Raw genomic sequence first — 18,870 nt, 5'->3', positions numbered from 1 at the left:
TCTTCTTTCACTGTGGTTCAAAACATTATATTAGAGTTCTCCTGTCTGCATAACATTACCTGGATAAAGAAAGGGACATACTTTGAAATTCAGTCCTGCTAAATTGCCTTGTTTAGCGATGGGAATGTCACAATTAAACATACCAATACTATAATATCGACATTTAAAATGACGTTGATATTGATTTAAAAATCTGGTTAAAAATCTTATAACCATGAAATGAATAGAATTAATTTTCCAGTGTCAAGCCATTGGAGTTCCTAGAATTGTTTTCCTTGCTCTTTATCTTTCTTGGGGAAACTCTTTTACATCCACATCTTAAATGTCTATTCCTGTGCAAGTAAAAAACTTAAGAAACATACTGTCACTAAGACCAATACCAAGGATGCTGGAATACAGCTGTTACTTCTGTTAGGGGTATTTCCTAGAAGTGTCATAAACTGGGATAATTGGCAGCTTTGATGCACACAAATGACTCAGTCCCAGTTGGGGTAGCTGGCATTCAAACCTATGACACTTATACCTCTAAGGCTATATACTCTTTAGCTGTTTCTAATCTTGAATAGTTTAAATAGGTCCTAAAAGAAATACAGAAGTCTTGAGTATGTTTACAGTGTTTCAAGCAACATAAATGTACACATACTTTACAAGTGATTTATCTTTACTAAAGTGACAGAATTCACTAGCAAACCGGGAAGCGCTGTTAAGGCATTCTGATTCACAGCCTGCAATTTCCTCGTAACCTCCTGAGACACAGCATGTCGTGCTTACACGTATGAGTAAATAACTTAATGAATATAAAGCACATCTCCATGTAGCTTTACTATATTTACTGAATACCATAACTGACACTATTACAAGAATATTAATTATATGACATAACCAAAAATGTAAATTACATGTTTTAAATTGTATTACATTGAAGAAGCAATTTAATATCACTTCCTTTTTTAAAAAAACATGATGTATACAGTATAATAAATTTAAAAATCAGGGAGATTATTAAATTAAGACTCTTCCTAAATAAACAAAAAAACCTGTGTACACAAATCAGTATTCAGATGTCTTGGACACTGATATGTAAAATCATTAAATTCACTTGGGAAAGTTAAGGCTCCGAGAGATGAAGAGTTTTGATGTAGGAAACAGCTAAGGGCAGTATTCGATCTCTTCTTTTGTCATTTGTTGTGAAAATGTAGTGCTAAACTGTTGTCATGTGACCTTCTTCCATGGTGATTAAATCTTGGGTACACAAACAACAGGGGTCCTGTATTAGTGGTTCCTACAAATGACATTTTAGAAAGGTTGGAGGCCTTAATCAGTATTGTATAGCAGTTTCTTACCCTGAAAACCACATTTTCTCTAAGGAAAGAACAGATACAAGTTATTTGGGAGGAGTTGTGAACAAAGGATATTAATGGAGGAGTGCCTTATCCCTTTGTGATTGACATGTGTATCAGGATCTGTAGTAGTGGAAGCACCTATGGAGGAGAAGACTGAACAAGTGATACAGGCACAATTGAGAGCAGTAGCAAAAAAAAAGTAAACCAAAAAATACCCTCTGTCTACATGGGGTGGCTGCAGTAAGTATACTTCTCCACGGGCATTCATCCATTTTTTTCACTCCTTCCTCCAAACATCATATTTTAGTTCCGACTATGTGCCTAGCATTAGAAATTATCTCCATTTAAAAGAATTTCTAAATTGCATATACTATCTGGGCTTTAGAAAGAAGATGGCTAGTTCTGAACCCTTGCAACTGATTTCAAATCAGATAATCTAAGAGAGGCACTTAGCTGCCTTCAAAATATTGACTTGAAAGAAGAGTTACATGGATATAGTTTATAGTTAAAAAGCCAACATTTCCCATACTCATATATTCAGTCTAGTTCACTATTAAACTAGAGAATAGAAAATAAGAAGAATAGAGATAAGAGAGGGAGAGATTTTTTAGAAGAGGTAAATGAGCAAATATTTATTGATACCTTATTATAGATCACTGCATCTCAATTGTCTTAACAACTGTATAAAGTGTTAACATCTCCTATTTTGCAAAGAAGAAACTGAGGCATGAAACAGCTAGCTCACCTAAAGTCAAAAAGCTAGCAAATAGGAACTGAACTCAGGCCTGTCTGATTCCACCATGCCACACGGGCAAATGAAGAGAGGAAACTACAAGCCAAAAGCAACTCCACTCCTTTCTTTAGCAGTCAGCTCTACATATTACCCTTGATTTTATAGCTAAAGAATGGGCTACCATCTTTTCTTCTGATCTTTTTCCTTTTTTCACTTTTTGTTTTGTAATTCTTTTCCAAGGCCTCACAACACTGCTACTTCCTCCTAAGACCATATATTTCAGGAGCAATTAGAGAAGGAAATTGAGAGCAGAGAAGGGTAACTGAAATATCAGCTTGGGAGGAGAAGTTGTAGCAAGGGCATACTTACCAGACAGTGTGCAGGCTTTGAAGGGATGGAAAAGGGACTAGAGAAATAACTGAGATTGAGCAGAAGTGATGAGGTGAAAAACAGAAGGGACACAGCAGAGAGCATATAAAACTGAGAAGAAAACAAGTTTTGATTTGTGTCTATCATACAGAATTCCTGAAAAATGAAAAATTTTCAAATATTCATCCTCTATCAATAAAATTAGCATTTACACTGGGAGCCATACTGAAAAGTTTAGAGTTCGTAGTAAAGTTCAAAAGCAAGTCAGTGTGTTCAACAGCTTCATTTTATACCAGAATTTGTAATTGCCACGTTGGTTTGACGGTATGGTTTTCTAAAAATGTATCTGTTTCCTTTTAACATTGGTTCTTGGGGTTCTTGGCCACCATCTATATGTCAGGCAGAGTGCTAAGCACTTGTACATAACATATCTCTTACCATCCCAACAATAAGTTTGGGACAAAGGCTTTATTTTTCCCACAATACAGAAGAAGCAACTAGGGATCAGACAGGAATGTAACTGTGTATGCCCTGGATTCCAAATTCAAACTCAGGATTTCTTTTAAAATCTAATGGCCTTTCCCTTATACTATGCTGCATAAACTTCTAAACATCATAGTGAGTGCAATGCTAGCCACACTAAAAATACAAACATTTTCTGTGGCTACTAGGTGTTTAATAAATATTGGTGATTGGTTGATAAGTTTCATTTCAAAAAGCAAGTCAATGTACTGTCTGCTTGACAGTGGGGTGAGGAGGGGGCATAAACCCAGACAGTAGAAGGAACACTTCCAGTTCCATATCTGCAGGCTGAACTTCTAGTTAGTTCTGGTTTTATTACTGGTAGCGACGTAAGCTCACCTTTCTAACAGTTTGCAGATACAAAGGTCAGAATGTTACCTGGCAACTCTTTGGCAGTAACCACATTTGTGCTGTGGTTTCTTTAGCTGAATTTAAACTCAGCTGTATTTTAGTCAAGGGAGATTTTTTTTTCCACTTTCGTCTGAACTGAGTTAAGGCACAATAAATACAGGCCTCAAATTTACTAATTGTGGTGAATAAGGATATCCAAGTGTTACAGACTGTCAGGAAGAGCACATTACAGAAGCTAAGTACTCAGGTTCAAAAAGTCTTTTAACATAAATATTTGAAAATTATCAGCTTTGCTAACATTTAACACCAATGATTTTCATTTCCCAAACCTATTCTGACATCTAAAGCAACATTAAGGAAAACAAAAATATGCTACCTCTATATAATGCCACTTAAAAACTGGCTTAGGATAAAGATAAAGGCAGAGAAACGTTAGCTATGGTGAACTAGATGAAATCTTCACATATTTCTTTTTAAAGAGTTAGTTTAGTGTTATCTGATGCAAAGAAACACATACACAAACACACACACACATACACATATGTACCACCTCAACCTATCAACTTGCTTCAAACATCTTAGGATTTAAAGATTGTGACCAAATGATATTGCAGACTCTTACTAAAGTAAATAGGTTGCGTAATTAGCAAAACTGGACATTTTTCTTTGACCCTCTAACAGAGAGGATGCGTTTTGCTCCTCAGCGATTGGGTAGAATGCCGTGTTAGGGGCCTTAGATCATACAGAAATGTTGGCAGAGTGTTCTTTAGCCACACTAAGGAAGGCACTGAAACATCCACACTAAGGAGAAGTTGGCAGAAGGCACAGTTTCAAAATGAGGGCATAGAAAATAACAAAGTCACCCATAAATTGGGGAAAGTTGCACAAATGAGTCAGGAAAATGGTTGGATGTTAACCTCAAAAGAACAAAACAATGACCGCCCTTAAGAAAATCAGACTCTATTTTGAAAATTACTAAAGAAAATAAGTTATGTTATAATCATAAGAGTTATTTATATTCAAAAGCATTTTGTAAAAAGAAGATATGTAAGTGGTGGAGCTGTTTGTTATACCCTTTGTCTGGGGATTTTTCTACTCTGATTTATCAAAAGTCCCAAACACTCTCCGATGGGAGTTTCAACCAGGTCAGTTTGGAAAGCACAAAGCTGTCTCTGGGGGAATGTCAGCTACACCCATTAGAGGTTCTGCACACTTTCATACAGGCTGATCATGCGGGCACTGAGCACTGAGAATTCCCAGGGGCTCCCCAGTGCAGTCTTTTTCTGTGCTCTCAGTGTGAGGTCCCTAAGTGACTTGACTATCTTACAGGAACGGGATTTGGAAGACTTTGAAATCCCAGCTTGGCTCTGAAGCACGGCTTGGACAACTTCCTCAGTCTTCAGAGCACTATTACCTCATTTGGAAAATTGAATTATCTACTTTTTGGGACTGTTGTGATTATTAGAGTAAATAACTTGTGAAAGTGATACACGTATGACAGCTTCTCAAAAAGACTTCCTGGATTGATCAAGAAGAAACTGAAAAATCAGGGAAGAATGAATTGTTTCCTTCAATTCAGAGGTGATTCTCAAACTTTGGCGAACATAAAAATATCATTTAAGGAGCTTGTGAAAGAATTTTCATCCTAGAAATTCTGACTCGGTGAATCTTAAGTAGGCAGACTTTAGCAACAGATACCTTAGATTATTCTGATACAATTGGTTCATGAAAAATATCAGAAGAATATCCCTACTGAACCCAGCTTTGTTATCCCATGTCAGAAAGGAATCTGCAGACAGGGGTGGGGGGTATAGCTCAGTGTGGAGCACATGCTTAGCCTGCATGAGGTCCTGGGTTCAAGCCCCAGTACCTCTATTTAAAAAAAAGAAAGAAAAAGAAAGGAATCCAGTGTCTTAAATTATAGTCATAATTTCTTCATATAAACAGAATGCAGGACATTTGGATTAACTTCTTTCATAATGTCTAACTCATGAGATAAGAGAGCAGGACCACGGATTCATTCCACAGAGGAATACCTCCTCCAACAGAACAAAATTACCTGGATCTCTTCTTACTTCGAGAATTCAAAGTCTAGCATTAAAGAGCTCTAAAAAAAGTTATTTTCTCTGAAAAGAGATCCTCTGCCACGCTCCATCATAAAACTGAATGCCTTTTGGTAATTGCTGCTTTGGGTTATTTCCCTATTTTCCTCCCATATGTACAGAAAATTTAGAGCTGATGACATTTTTAATGTTAATCCTCATCTGCTGTTTTCATAGATTATTTTTGCACTTTTGTGTTCGGCTAAGCCAGGCCCACACAGCTAGCAAAAATCCCTAGAACTCTTGCCTTTAATTCTCACCCTTATAAAGCTTTGAAAGATATTGATTCTGCAAATGTGACAAATTAACTTATCAAAAAATAGCATGCATAAAATGGGAACGGGCGAAAGCAACCCTAAGAATATTGTTTTAACTGGAAATTGTACCATTAACTGCACAACTTACTGTATCCTTGTTATGACTCTTTGCGATATATTTATCACTGTGTGGGAACAGTTTAATCTACTCCGTACAGAGAGCAGTAGGAGCGCTCAGTGGCCTCAAAATATGTTGGCCCTTGCCACAAACAACTAATCTAAATTTCTTGCAGGTGGCAGATCTCACTTTTTTCTAAAAGGAAATAACCCTTTTCTAAAAGTCAAATTTGTTTTTAAAGCTGCAGTGTTTTTAACCACTTCTTTTTCCCGTTTTTTTCAGTTGACACCTTGTCATGACTTACGGTGGATTGCATCAATCATTCTGGGTTCATACAGAAAATATTTTGTGGTGGCGACTATCACATGCGAGAAACTGAGTGCCCTTTGCGGGTGACTGCCCAGGTACCTCTGATTTCTTGCCAAATCATTCAGAATGCCACAAATCCATTAAATCTCTCCACAGGGAGGAAAAAATTCCCGCATCCTAGAGAGAGAATTTATGAGTTCATTTCAATCACCACAAATGAAAGCCACCCTTAATATTCATTAGAGATTTTACGGTGGCAATATGCATTATCTATTCACATGCCCCTCTGAAAGGCCGATTTCCTTTGAAACCTTCCATGGCTCCAAGCCACTCTTTGTAGAAACAATGGCCTATGTCCAAGTGGAATCAGGGGAGGCAAATGGATGCCATTTCCTTATCCATTGATAATGATTCCATTAAGCCATTGTGGGGGCTCTGAGCTTCTAAGTTTTACAAATTAAAGGACAGATTTGGAATGGGCAGTCATGTCATTGTATCACTTCTCTGCTGTCATCTGTGACCATATGTCCTAAAGTGAAAGGGGTTTTCGGTTTGCGTCACAAAAGATGACTTTCAAAACTGAATTACTTTCTGGAGAAATGTGTATGAGTCTGAGAACTTTTCATCTCTTCCTCTTTCTACCACCCTAGTTCAAGTCGCCATCATCTTGTGTCCATTTTCCCCTTGCAGTTAATTCTCGTCGCTGTATGGAAAGCAATCTTCTCAAAAAAAAAAAAAAAAAAAAAATCCTAAGCATGTATCTCACACCCTCAACAAACAAGAAGCAAACCCCCACGCTGTTGGCCTAAAAACGCTCCTTGCATAGCTTCCCATTGCTTTTTGAGAGATGACCAACAAAACTTAGCATCACTTAGGTCATAAGGGGTCTGATCCTGCCTCAGCCTTACCTTGTACCACGTCTCCTTGCTTTCCCTCCCAGCCATTATGACCACCTTCTCGTTCTCCCTAGTTTTGGCTACTTAACAACTGTTGTTTACATCAGATTTAAACTCACTCATCGCTACCCCTGAAAGTGTTTCCTGACTCCTTAGCTAGATCAAGTCTACCTATCATAGATAAATCTATCATATCTCCATAGAACTAGGGGGCCCTTACAGCTCTCGTCAGAGTTAACATTTCTTTTTTTATTTGTGTGGTTATTTCTGTTTCTGTCTCTCATTGACCTATGAGGCTCACAGTGTTTGTTCTGCTCCTCATTTTATCTTCCTTATCTGGCACCGTGATAAACAAATTGTTGAGCAAATAAATAAATGAGTTCCTGACTTTCGTCTATTTTGTGCCCTGGCTAAAAATCCCTTTCAGTGGGTGAGAATGTGGGCTTCATTTTGGGTTAGGCTTGAGGTGAACTGCAGAAAGGCCATATTTCTACTCTAATTATTCATCAGTATGGCTGTATTTAATAGTTGGGAACCATGAGATGCATAAAGATCTTATGCTGAATATTCATAAGGGTTTTAAGAGTGAATTCAACCAGTTGCTTTACAACTTCCCAGGAAGGAGAAGGGACATGAATTTCTGTCTTTCATTTTTCATTGTCTTATGAAAAAGGTGTGTTATGCCTGAGAGTTATATCTGAAATAAAATATGACATGCATATGTGATATGGCTGTAACAAAATATATGAGAGAAGTTTTAAAAAGCTGAAATTGTTTTGCATATGTAAGACAATGCTAATATGGTGATAATTTGGGAAGTCAGTAAAGGGCAGTGGTGAGCTCAGGACTTGCACCCTGAGCCCCACCTTCTTTTTGTCCACATGCCTCAGAGGTTCATAATTATGCGGTCACTAGGGCACCTCCAGGAAGCTAAAAGCAGAGTCACACCCTAACCAAACTGTGTACACTTGAACCAGGCAGTTCTGGCTTTCTTATCTCCTGGGAGAAAACTGAGCAAATTCTATTTAAAATCTTAAAAATTAGTGAAAACTAGTAAATGTACATTTACTGCAATATTATCTCATACAATAGGAAATTGCTGAGAATTATTGATGGTGAGACTCCAACATCAGGTGTGAGTCTTGGTCATCTTTGTGGCCCCACAGCCCAGGGCAATACCTGATATACCATAGACAGAATGCTGTTTTTCACTGAACAAAGGGTAAATGGTTATAAACACGTATTTATAAATTGTAATTAAATAGTAATAATTGCCACTAAAAATAGTGGTTCATCTTCATCTAGTCCCAGTTGGGTGTCAGGTATGGTTAAACACTTTACAGCCAATTCTTCTAAGAACTCCACAAGGAAATCTTCCTTATGTCTGGTAATAGATAAGAAACTGAAACTCAGAGAAATCAGGTAACTCAGCAGTCACACAGTCAGTAAGCAGTGAAGCTATGGTTCCAGACCAGGCTTCTTTGGCTCCAACACTCAGTTTTCACCATGTAATGGCTCCTGTTTGTGACCATGTTTATTGATCTTTCTGCTGAAAAATTTAAAGACAGCTGAGTGATAGGAAGTCTGGACTAAGAGTTAGGAGTTATGTTCAGTGCCATCTCTGCCATCATCTGCTGTGGGACCTCAGGAAATTCACTTAATATTCATGTGCCTTAACTTCTCCATCTGTGAGTTGGTAGCAATGTTTTGCCTGGTTCATAGCGCCAGTATAAAATGAAATGTGAGAAAAGTTATATTGCACTTTGAAGGCAGGGACTCTATTTGTTAAGCAATTAAGCCCTTATCTTGAACTGGCACATTTACAGGCATCATTTCATTTTGTACTGCAAGTTAGGAAATAATGTATTTTTACTGATGAGAAAGCATAGATAATTATGAGCCTACTCTCAAAAGTTACAAAGGCATGACCTTTGCAGGAAAACTTTGGACTCTTATAGATTTGGGCTTAAAATCCAGTTCTTTAACCTACAATTACATTGCATAAATGATTTAACCTTTCTGAGCTTCATATTTTTATCACTAAAATGAGGATGATAATACCACCTAACTGAGTCATAACACAAAGATAGCATATATAAAAGCGCCTGAAATATAGTCAACTGCTAAGTCAGTGGAGGCCATGATTGTCATTATATCAACATGTCTGCATGCTCAGGACAAGATCTCAAAAGTATGAACCATCCACGATGGCACGTTGTGTGTGTGTGTGTGTGTGTGTGTGTGTGTGTGGTTGGTGATGGTGGCAAGAAAGAGTGTCTCACTCCAACCTGGCACTCTTTACACTGCATAGCCCCTGATTATTCTGCCCGCCCCCTACAAACTTACTTAAATTTCACCTGCTCATTTGTCAAAGCAAGATTTTGTCCTCTGAAATGGGATTCAAAAGGATTTTTTTAAGTAGTTATTTTTGAGTGGCAGAAGCCTTCTTAGTTCCTGAGAATGGAAATATAGACATTTTGGTTCATGCAGAAGTTTTCATAGCCAGGAAAACTTGGCTGTATCCCAAGTGAAGTCTATGTTCATATATAGCTGCTGGTTCAGAACATGAGGAAGAGAGAAGTAGCCAGGATGGAGGAAGTGCAGTGGGTCAGGAAAACTAAAAACAAAAAATAAAAACCCCAAACCTAAAATAGCTTATGTTAAAAAAAAAAAAAAAAAAAAAAAGGAAGGTCAACAGTGGTCATCTGAAGAGTGAGAAAAGAGCTGCTTAGAAAAAGCTGAAAGGAAATCTTTATGTACTAATCTCTTGCTGCACATAGGATTTATCTTCCTTGGTGTGCCCTCATAGCCCGAAATATAGAAGATAAATGGAGCCTCAAAAACCATTGATCTCCCTCTTTCTAAAGATGAGGAGGTAGAGGACCATGGAGATTAAGCATCGTGACCCAGAGAGATCCTAGTAAGCGACAGAGTTGTGCTCACAAGTGTCTCTCCTGGCTCCAACCTGTGCTCCTTTGATGTATAACACAGCTTCCGACACACAGTGCTGCACACTCAAAATATGACTTTGTCTTTAGCTTGCTCAGCAACATTTGAATTGTGAACTTATTTCTCTGCCACAAAAGAAATTCTACCAACACTTGGAGTGTTCTCCAAGGGTCATTATATAAAATGTTCTAACATTCAATCCTCTCTCCTCCTGAAGACCAATGTCCAACTCTGGTTCTGCTGAACCATGCAAAAGAGTTAGGCTGTAAGTACAAAGGAGCTTGAGATCTCCTGTAGTCAGCGAGCATCATCAGGTCCCCTTCAGGTTGACATTTGTTGTCTTCCTTCTTCTATTTGAGAACCCATTGAAACAAATTTCAACCTTCTTGTAGAAGCCAAAATATAGTTAAAATTGATGCTCGTGGGTCCTATGATCATTATCACAAGAGCTATTCTAAATTACAAATATTTTATGATGACTTTAGAAAGATTTTATTGTGGGGGGTATCCATTCAACTTTCTCCTTAATTTGATGCACTTGAGTAAACAAGCACAAGTGGAAAACAACAACAACAAAACAAAGAAATAGGGCAAAACTCTTAAGGCAGTTCATGAAGGAGAGGGGTTCTTGGTTTCTATGACAGCTCTGGAACTAGATCACAGGTCTGTTATTTTCACTGATATTTGGGAGGTTTGTGTAACTGGGAAAAGCCAAATGTGAACCCAAATAATTAGACTTATATGCATTCTACATTGCTCTGCTTCGAAAGCCTAATTTAATAGTATCTCTACTTATCCTGGACTTCTAGAATAATACTTCACACTTACAGAGCAGTTACATTTTCTCATTTTATCTTTATATTTATTATACAAGATTTTATTTAAAAAGACATTTAAAGAATTCATAAACACTTACAATTTACTCTCCTCAAACTCAACCTAAATAATTTCCAGAAACCAGGTATCCTGCACTGTTATAATATCTCATGATTTAAGCATTTATTCTATAAGCTCTCTTTTTTAATGTGGATGTGTTTGTATATCTGGCCAGATCTTTTTCATGATTATTTTATATACAACTACTGCAACATGTTTCCCATCATAGTGAATTTTTATACTGAGGGTTGTGATTATTTGTTTTTCCTTTTTTTTTTTTTAAGCAAGACCCCCTGAACTCTCATTATAAGTGGGAAATGGTGGATTGCTCACCCTCCCACATACACACCCTTGGGCTATGTGGCTCAAGAGGCACTTGGCATGAGTTTGCTTATGAGAGAATGAATGGATGAATAAATAAATGAACGAATGAAAAAGCTGTTGCAGCATCTCCTATTTTTAAATTCTTCTTGGGTAAATGTTAATCCTCCTCCCATCAAACATTATATTGGCTGTAATTAAAAATATGTCATGTCAAATACTCATAATTAATTGTTTGTCCTTGTTCATTTAGAATCTTAAAATTATTTTTAGAATCTTAATTCTCAAGTTTATTAATTTCAGCGCTATGTATAAATATCTTTTGGTACTCTTCTGTCACATTTTCCTATTTTTTCCTTTTGACTCTGTCAGTCCAGATTATCATTTACTCGGCCTTACTTTTCACAAGTTGTCCACATCCATTCATTAAAACTTGTTCTCTGTCCATGCCACCGTAATTCTAACGTAAGCAGATAAAAGTTTAAAGCTTTTGTAACAAATAGCTTTGGCTATGAGAGTTGAACACAAGGGCTTAAACTAAGAGGAATTATGCACTGATGGTTCATAGCTTGTCTTCCTCTGGGTGGATATGTGAGTAGTCTTCTTAGTATGTCTCATTCACTGGGCCAGTAAAAATATCCCATCAATGGGACCACAAAAGCTTTTTGGCGGGAGTGTAACATCACTAACGTACAAAGAAAATGATAATAGAGCCTATGAAATTAATTTTGCATTTTTTCTGAACCACGTGCCTCCTTACTCTCTTTACTGGTCTTCTTAATCCCCTTTCCTTTGCACATATATATATTTTTTTCCTTTAGAGTGTGCACCGTGAATTCTTACTCATTCATATATGTATTTAATCTTCCATACTATTTATCAAATAGGTAGAAAAGAAAGGAAGACAAATGAGAAAACAGAAAAAAACAAAGTCATGAAGATGGGAAAAAAATGCACTGTGTTTGCCAAAAGGAAGGTATCATTTTGCTTAAAGCAGAGTGTGCAGGTGAAAGAGGACAGTGGGGATCTAGTTAGAAGGCAGATTAGGTGAATAAGTTTGCTTTGGACCCTGTAGGTGTTGGGGAGATACTTAGAGGTTTGTAAGGGGGGTGGGCAGTAACATTATTGGGTTTGAGCTTCAGAATCATTATACAGGTAGCATTAATCAGGTAGATTAGTGAAGTAAATTAATCTGGTAGATTAATCTGGCAATAATGCGTCATGTTGACTGAAGGAGGTAGCCCAGGGTCAGAAAGACTGGGTGAGATTTCCAAGGCTGAGAACAGAAAGACAAAGTAGAAGACAAGCACAAAGAGCTTCTTCTGGCGTTGTCACCCCCCACCCCCACCGCGGTTCCGCAGTTCCTGGGGGAAAGTATGAAAACTCTGAAACCACTCAGCAGTGCGGCTGTGCAGCCCGAGAGCTCGTCCTATGACCATAATGAGAGCGTCCAGTACTCTGCTTTTGAACTGAAAGATTGACTGTAAAATCGTTGTTCCTTGTTTCCTGGTTAGCATTAGCACACATCCTGTTCCTCTGACTGAAACAGTCCTGTAAAGAAACCTTCCGCCCTCCCCACTTTCTCTTCTGGTGCGGTGTTGGCGGGTTCATGCAGGACTCCAGTAACCGTCCGGCTCCACTCCGCTCATCTCTTCTTAGGTTTCTTAAGATGTTTAAATACAGCTTTGTTTATTTTCTCACTTTGAGATTTTATGTATAAACTTCACTCACTTTTCTTTGATTTTTATGTAACTTGGTTTCTCATTATTATTTTTCTATCCATACTGCATTTGAATTCTTCTATACACAGTTTTCTGCTTTGTTCTTTCAGGACTTTGACTTTTCTTTCTTCCTGAAAGGGTGTTCGTTACTGTCACTTTTAAACATGTCACACTATTTTTATAAAATAGAGTTCAAAATATTTTAGATATTTGAAGGGAGAAAGGGATGCTTGTTCCCTTTCTTAAGATTACTTCCATTTCTTAATATTATAAAAATAATTTTTTATCTTTTTTTATAGATATGAAGAAGTATCCCAGATTTTAAAAATATATTAGCTACTATTTTAATATATTAAAGGAAGGGCTTATCTTCCTTATGACACACAAACTTTACTTTTTCTTGCCCTGATTCCCAACCAAGCCTATGGCTAACTTTCCTTTTTGATAAAATGTTTCAAGTTCTTAGCATGCAGGATTTCGTAAGTACCCTTCAATCACTCTTCTTGTAAATTGATTGTAAACACTTGGCTTCAAATATTATTTTTGGTTGCTTCCACTATTACCTTTCTTAAGATGTATCTGAAATTTCCTCTCAACGCCACTCAACTCGGATATTAGGAAAGACTGGCGCCCTTAAGTAGTTTTCCTCTCACATTTCTCTTGTGGAGCATACACTTTCATAAATCTCATCTTTTGCCTTTCTCAATTTATATCAATTCTATAATCACATATTTTTCCCCACTCCCCAGATCCCACAGACCTCACGAACAGCTAAACTGCACATTAAACACCTGTGTGTATCTCATTCTGCCCTTGTTGACTTCTGGGAAGAGTCCTTCACAAGTAATACATTTCTCTGTCTGGATTCAGTTTGTTTATGGTGTCTCAGCTGAGTAAAATGTTGGTTCTTCCCAAGCCCAGAATAAGCCTCTGGACTCTTTAATTTTGGTATAAATATTACCTACTGTCAACTGAGGACTGACACCGTTTCATTTAATCTTCCAGCAACCTTTGCATGGTAAACATCAATAGCTTTGTTTTACAAATGGGTGTTTTCAGTATGCAAAGAATCATTCAGAGGAAAAGAAGTAAGTAGGACCTGAAACCAATACAGAACTGGAATTTGTGCATTAAAGCGGGTAAGGAGTGCATGGCTAGGACATTGTGCTGTACACCAGAAATTGGCACACTGTAACTGACTATACTTCAATAAACAAATAAATATCAAATAAATAGGATAAGGAGTTTGCCCAGTCTAACGCTGCTAGTAATGTCAGAGCTGGCATTAAACCCAGCTCTGTAAGAACCAGCTCTGAGAGTGTGAACCTGAGTTGTGCGAGCAGGGAGTTGTATCAGGGTGAATAAAGACTGGAAGACAAGTCCGTTTCAGGCTACCTTGAAACTCTAATTTGATAATAGAATCAAAGACACTGGAATCTACTATTGCTGAAATTTCTGACATCGGGAAACTGGTGTGTTTGTGGATTGGTTTCATTTCCCCTAACATGTGGGGTTCAGACCTAGCTCCAACATATCTGCGTATGCTTGTACATTTAGAAAAAAATCTGGTCGCACTTTCACCCTTTAAAATTGCAGAATGTCACCACTGACAATGTCATTATAGTAACAGTTATTTGAGAAGACATCTTTTCCCCCAGCCTTCTGTATCTTCCCTAGAATGAAAGTTAAAGTATAACCAAATAATAGCCCTGCAATTACTACAGAAAAAAAAAAAAATACCAGCTATGCTAAAATGAAACTGGGCATTTTACATGCTATTATTATAGAATATATGTGTAGAATATAAAAATAATAATTTGCACTCATCCAACTTCTTTCACTCTGTCTCAAATCCCTAAGTGTAAATGTTCTCATTAAGTTTACCAAACCAATTTAACTCTAACATGTTCTTGAATCCTCTCTCTAAATCCACAGAGGTTTTCTTGTCACAAATGCTGAATATTATCATCTGAAATACTGAGCATTCTGCAGATACTTGACCTTCTGCAGATAAAACTCACTTAATAATTTCCTATAAACTAAAATAGACAAAACTACCCAAATAAAAGAGAAAAACATTACTATGTGTATATACCTAAGTCGACACATCCACAAACACATACACATAATAACTGAATTTATGTACAGCTATGTTGATATAGGAACAGCTAGAAGAATGAGAAGAAAAATTTCATCTTGATCTATGGTAACAAAGTCCATTGGTTTCTAAAACCCCATTCAGTCAGCAAATGATACTCAAATATTTATTGAATGACCATAACCACGGAGGATACAAAGATAAATTGCTTATAGAAAATAAACTAATGCCTAACTCATGCCACTGCAGGGTGGAGTATGGTAAGCTCCATGCAGACAGGAGCAGTGTGTGTACTGTTTAGCTCTGTGTCCCCAGTGCCTAATACTGTACTGGCACACAGTCACAGTGATGCCTATATGTTTGATGCATATATAATGAAAAAATAATGCCCTTAAGTCATCTAGAAGTTCAAACGAAGGGGAGATTATTTCTGTCTGGCATGACCCAGGAAGACTTTCTAGAGGACAAAGTATTTGACCTGAGCCCTAAGAGATAGGGTAATGATTTTAAAGGTAAGAATAAATACCAGGCAGAGGCCAATACATAAAACGATACAAAGAGAGGCAGCGCAAGACAGTCGTTAGGGATAGCAAATCATTCAGTTTGGCAGGCCAGCATAGGAAATCTATAAGGAAGAACTAGTAGACAAAGCTGAAAAGTTAGATGGAGGCCAGACTGCTGAAATTCAGAAACGCCAGGTTGGGGAGTCCACATTTGATTCTCGAAAGAGGCTCTGAATGTTTGTGTTTAGATTCTTATGTACAAGTTTTGCCACTTGCCAAGTTGTCATCATTCTTGACCCTGATTCTGAAGCTGTCGGGGGGTCTTCAGAAGTAGTTCCTAATTATATTACCAGCTGCTCTCTAAGAAACTGCCCCAAGAAGGCTGCACAGTGCAGCAGCCCCAAAAGAAAAGATGAAGACTAAGGAAGTGGGAGAGATGTTCCTAAAAATGATTAATGTTGGGCAGTTTCATCAGTTCTAAGTCTGCTACTATACACCTGTAATATTTAATGTGGTACTCTGAACACAGATTACTTTAGCGCTAGTCTGCAAAGACCTAACTCAATACACAAATCTTAACAGGTGAAAAGGACTCCAAAAGAGGATAAACCTCTTCAGAGATCTCTGAAGTACCATGAATTACAGCCTCTGTCTAATGAGAGGCTGATTCTTAGAGCAAAATGGTATAGAGTAGGGTTCCTGGAAAAACAGAGCAGTTCTGTTCATCCGCTGCAAACCCAAATGATCATGAACTGTAGAGAAATAAATGCACTTAGGTGATTTGCATAAGGTACTTAAGTCACTTATGATCAAGTTGAGAACAAAATAGATACTCTTGAATGCTAGTATCTTTGTGTTATTTAATTTTAATTTTCCAATTACCTCACAAGTTTAACGTTACTATTTTCATTTTTACAATGGAGAAAAGCAAGATTAAAAGGTTTTGATAATTTGCTCGAGCTAAACAAGTAGCAGAACTTGGATTCAAACCCAAATTTCTCTAACTACTCTAGATCCATGCTCTTTCTCTCATGCCATGTAGCCTTAGAGCCTAGCTTAGTGTATGGGAAACACTATAATGTATCAGCTAAAATCAGGATCCCTAGCATAAGGCTGTCTAGGTTCTAGATCTTGGCTCTACTTCTCGCTAGATCTGTAACATTGTACCTGTTACTTTTTTGCACCTCATTTTTCTCAATTGTAAAACAGAGCGGAATTACTATTAAGATAACACTCCCTTCCTTTAGGGTGTTGTGAGATTTAAATAATAATACATGTAAAGTGCGTAGAAGAATAGCATGCACAAAGAAAATGCTCATTTAAATTAGCTATTATTTGTCAGTGAAACTTCAAGACAACAGAAATAATTTAGACAATTCAATGCACATCTTGACCTGAATCAACATGCACTATCTTCCTTTAATTAAAAAGAAATCCCTGGAAAATCTTATACAGTAGTTTACCTGAACGCAAAGGAACACATGCAATAGTAACATGATAGCAGAAATCACGAGAGCTGCATCGCTTTTTAGAAAGACATCTCTAGCTCTGGTAACTTTCCTAAAACTGATAAATTTGACTGATTAGCACATCTGTTACCTGTTTCCTTCTTGCTAGTACAAACATCCAGATAAGACGATACATTTCCGTAGTTAAGAACTTACCCATGAATGTGGGAGATCTGTATCTGTACAAGACGACTTGAGACGTGTGTGGTGACAGCAGTGGAAACAGGGGTCCCAGGCTCCAACTTGGTCAATTTGGAAATCAACATATGCCCACAGCGGGTTTTCTGGAAACTGCTTCCAGCTGTTCCACATATGAACTTCACCTTCGTTGTGAGATAACATTTCTGCCAAGCTGCATCCAGTTGAAGTACTGGATCTAACCAGTGGTGCAGAAATAGAATCCAATCTAATCTCCCTTTCTTCTGTACTCTTTTGGCTAATATTATTAGCTTTCTTTTCTTGGGATTTGACTAATTTCATACAGGAAATCAATGTTTCATCTTCATCTTCTGAATGATGTAGAAAATAAGTTGAGATAAGTCAGTCCAATAATTTTGCATATGTAGAAATTATAAATATTATAATTCTTCTTACATAATAGAAATGAGTGAACATCACAGGATAAACCAGGAGATCGTATACTTTCACAAAATAATTTACAACAACATTTCTTTAAAGAGTAAGTTCTTAGTTTATTAAGTGATCTGTTTTGTAAAAACAGATTCACCTAAAAATTTTGGAAGCATATGTAATGATAAAGTCAGTTTGACTGAAATGACTGGGAGCCACATGCAAATAGTGTACTGAAAGATATTTAAGAAGAAATACAAATTTAAAAAAAATTCCCCACATGTTATAAGAATATGGTGTGTTTCTATTCTTGAATATTTTGAATTTTTTGAGGTCATGTGTATAAGAAAGCATCAGAAGCAAGTCAAATCTTTACCTTACTTAGCAGGATGAAATCTCAGTAGAGATTTCCTGAAATACTTTTGGTATCCTTAAATTCTCTATTTTAACATCAGTCTGCAAAAAGATTTATGCATGTAGTGGCTCTCATAGGGAAATATTTTGGAAAGATAAGAATAAGGCTGAGAAAACAAAAGAAAAAGGTTTATCTTCAGTACTATGAAGTTGATTAGTGAGATGTATATTTGCATGCAGTGAAGGATCTGATGAAATTTCCAGTAATATATAAAACCATTACAGAAAATAGAAATATATATGACCCACAGTAAATTGTACCATATCACTGAATCCATTTAAGTTCAAATATTTAGCTGATGTAAACAAAGTTTATGATTAACAGGGCATTCTTGTAAGTAAATAAATGAAAATCAAAGTTGCATGTCACGACATGCCAATTACCTGCACTCACATCACAACTGAATTACACTGTTTTCTATGGCCACAGGCTGAGAACAGTGGGAAATCTGACCCTCATTCTCTTGCTGAGCTTCACCCACAGCTTTCTCTTACTCTACCCCTGAGTCTGGTTCTGAGGCAAAGGAGAAACGGGGTAGGGCAGGGATGTAAGGTGAAATTCAGGAACAGTCTACTGATAGTTGTTTCACAAATTACTTGGCAATGATTATTTTAGGGTCTTATTAAAATGTCCTTCATTAATATATGCTACACCAACTCTTCCTCAAAACATTTTATCAGCTCATTGAGTTCTTACTTACGGAGATTCGTTAACCTGGGTTTCATCTCATTCAGACTCGGCACCCTGGCTTTCTTGGTCCAGACCAGCTTCTGTAGTCTCTTTAATGTCCCCGTGGATTCCACTGGGTCACCACCTGGCTTCATGGTCTAGCACAAACACAACTCAGGGTGAGGACAAATTATTCTCCACAAAAGGTTAAATATAAAATGTGTCAAGATCATAAATGTA

The 18,870-nt window shown here is 37.2% G+C and overlaps 1 protein-coding gene and 1 long non-coding RNA gene across 2 annotated transcripts in view; one reads left to right on the top strand and one right to left on the bottom strand.

Annotated features, from left to right (window-relative positions):
- The window catches only part of SAMSN1 (SAM domain, SH3 domain and nuclear localization signals 1), a 128,915-nt gene that overhangs the window by 60,699 nt on the left and 49,346 nt on the right, over positions 1–18,870 (bottom strand). The window contains exons 9-10 of the mRNA XM_045520811.1: positions 18,662–18,788; positions 17,133–17,485 (exon numbers count right to left, since the gene is read on the bottom strand). Coding sequence (XP_045376767.1) covers positions 17,133–17,485; positions 18,662–18,788 — 480 coding nt within the window. The remainder of the gene's footprint in view (positions 1–17,132; positions 17,486–18,661; positions 18,789–18,870) is intronic.
- The window catches only part of LOC105073091 (uncharacterized), a 159,342-nt gene that overhangs the window by 137,049 nt on the left and 3,423 nt on the right, over positions 1–18,870 (top strand). The window contains exon 5 of the long non-coding RNA XR_012506217.1: positions 6,078–6,199. This is a non-coding gene — a long non-coding RNA (uncharacterized LOC105073091). The remainder of the gene's footprint in view (positions 1–6,077; positions 6,200–18,870) is intronic.

Source organism: Camelus bactrianus, chromosome 1 (genome assembly GCF_048773025.1).
Source record: "Camelus bactrianus isolate YW-2024 breed Bactrian camel chromosome 1, ASM4877302v1, whole genome shotgun sequence".
Classification (NCBI taxonomy): Eukaryota; Metazoa; Chordata; class Mammalia; order Artiodactyla; family Camelidae; genus Camelus; species Camelus bactrianus.
This window is presented reverse-complemented; position numbering and strand designations above follow the sequence as displayed.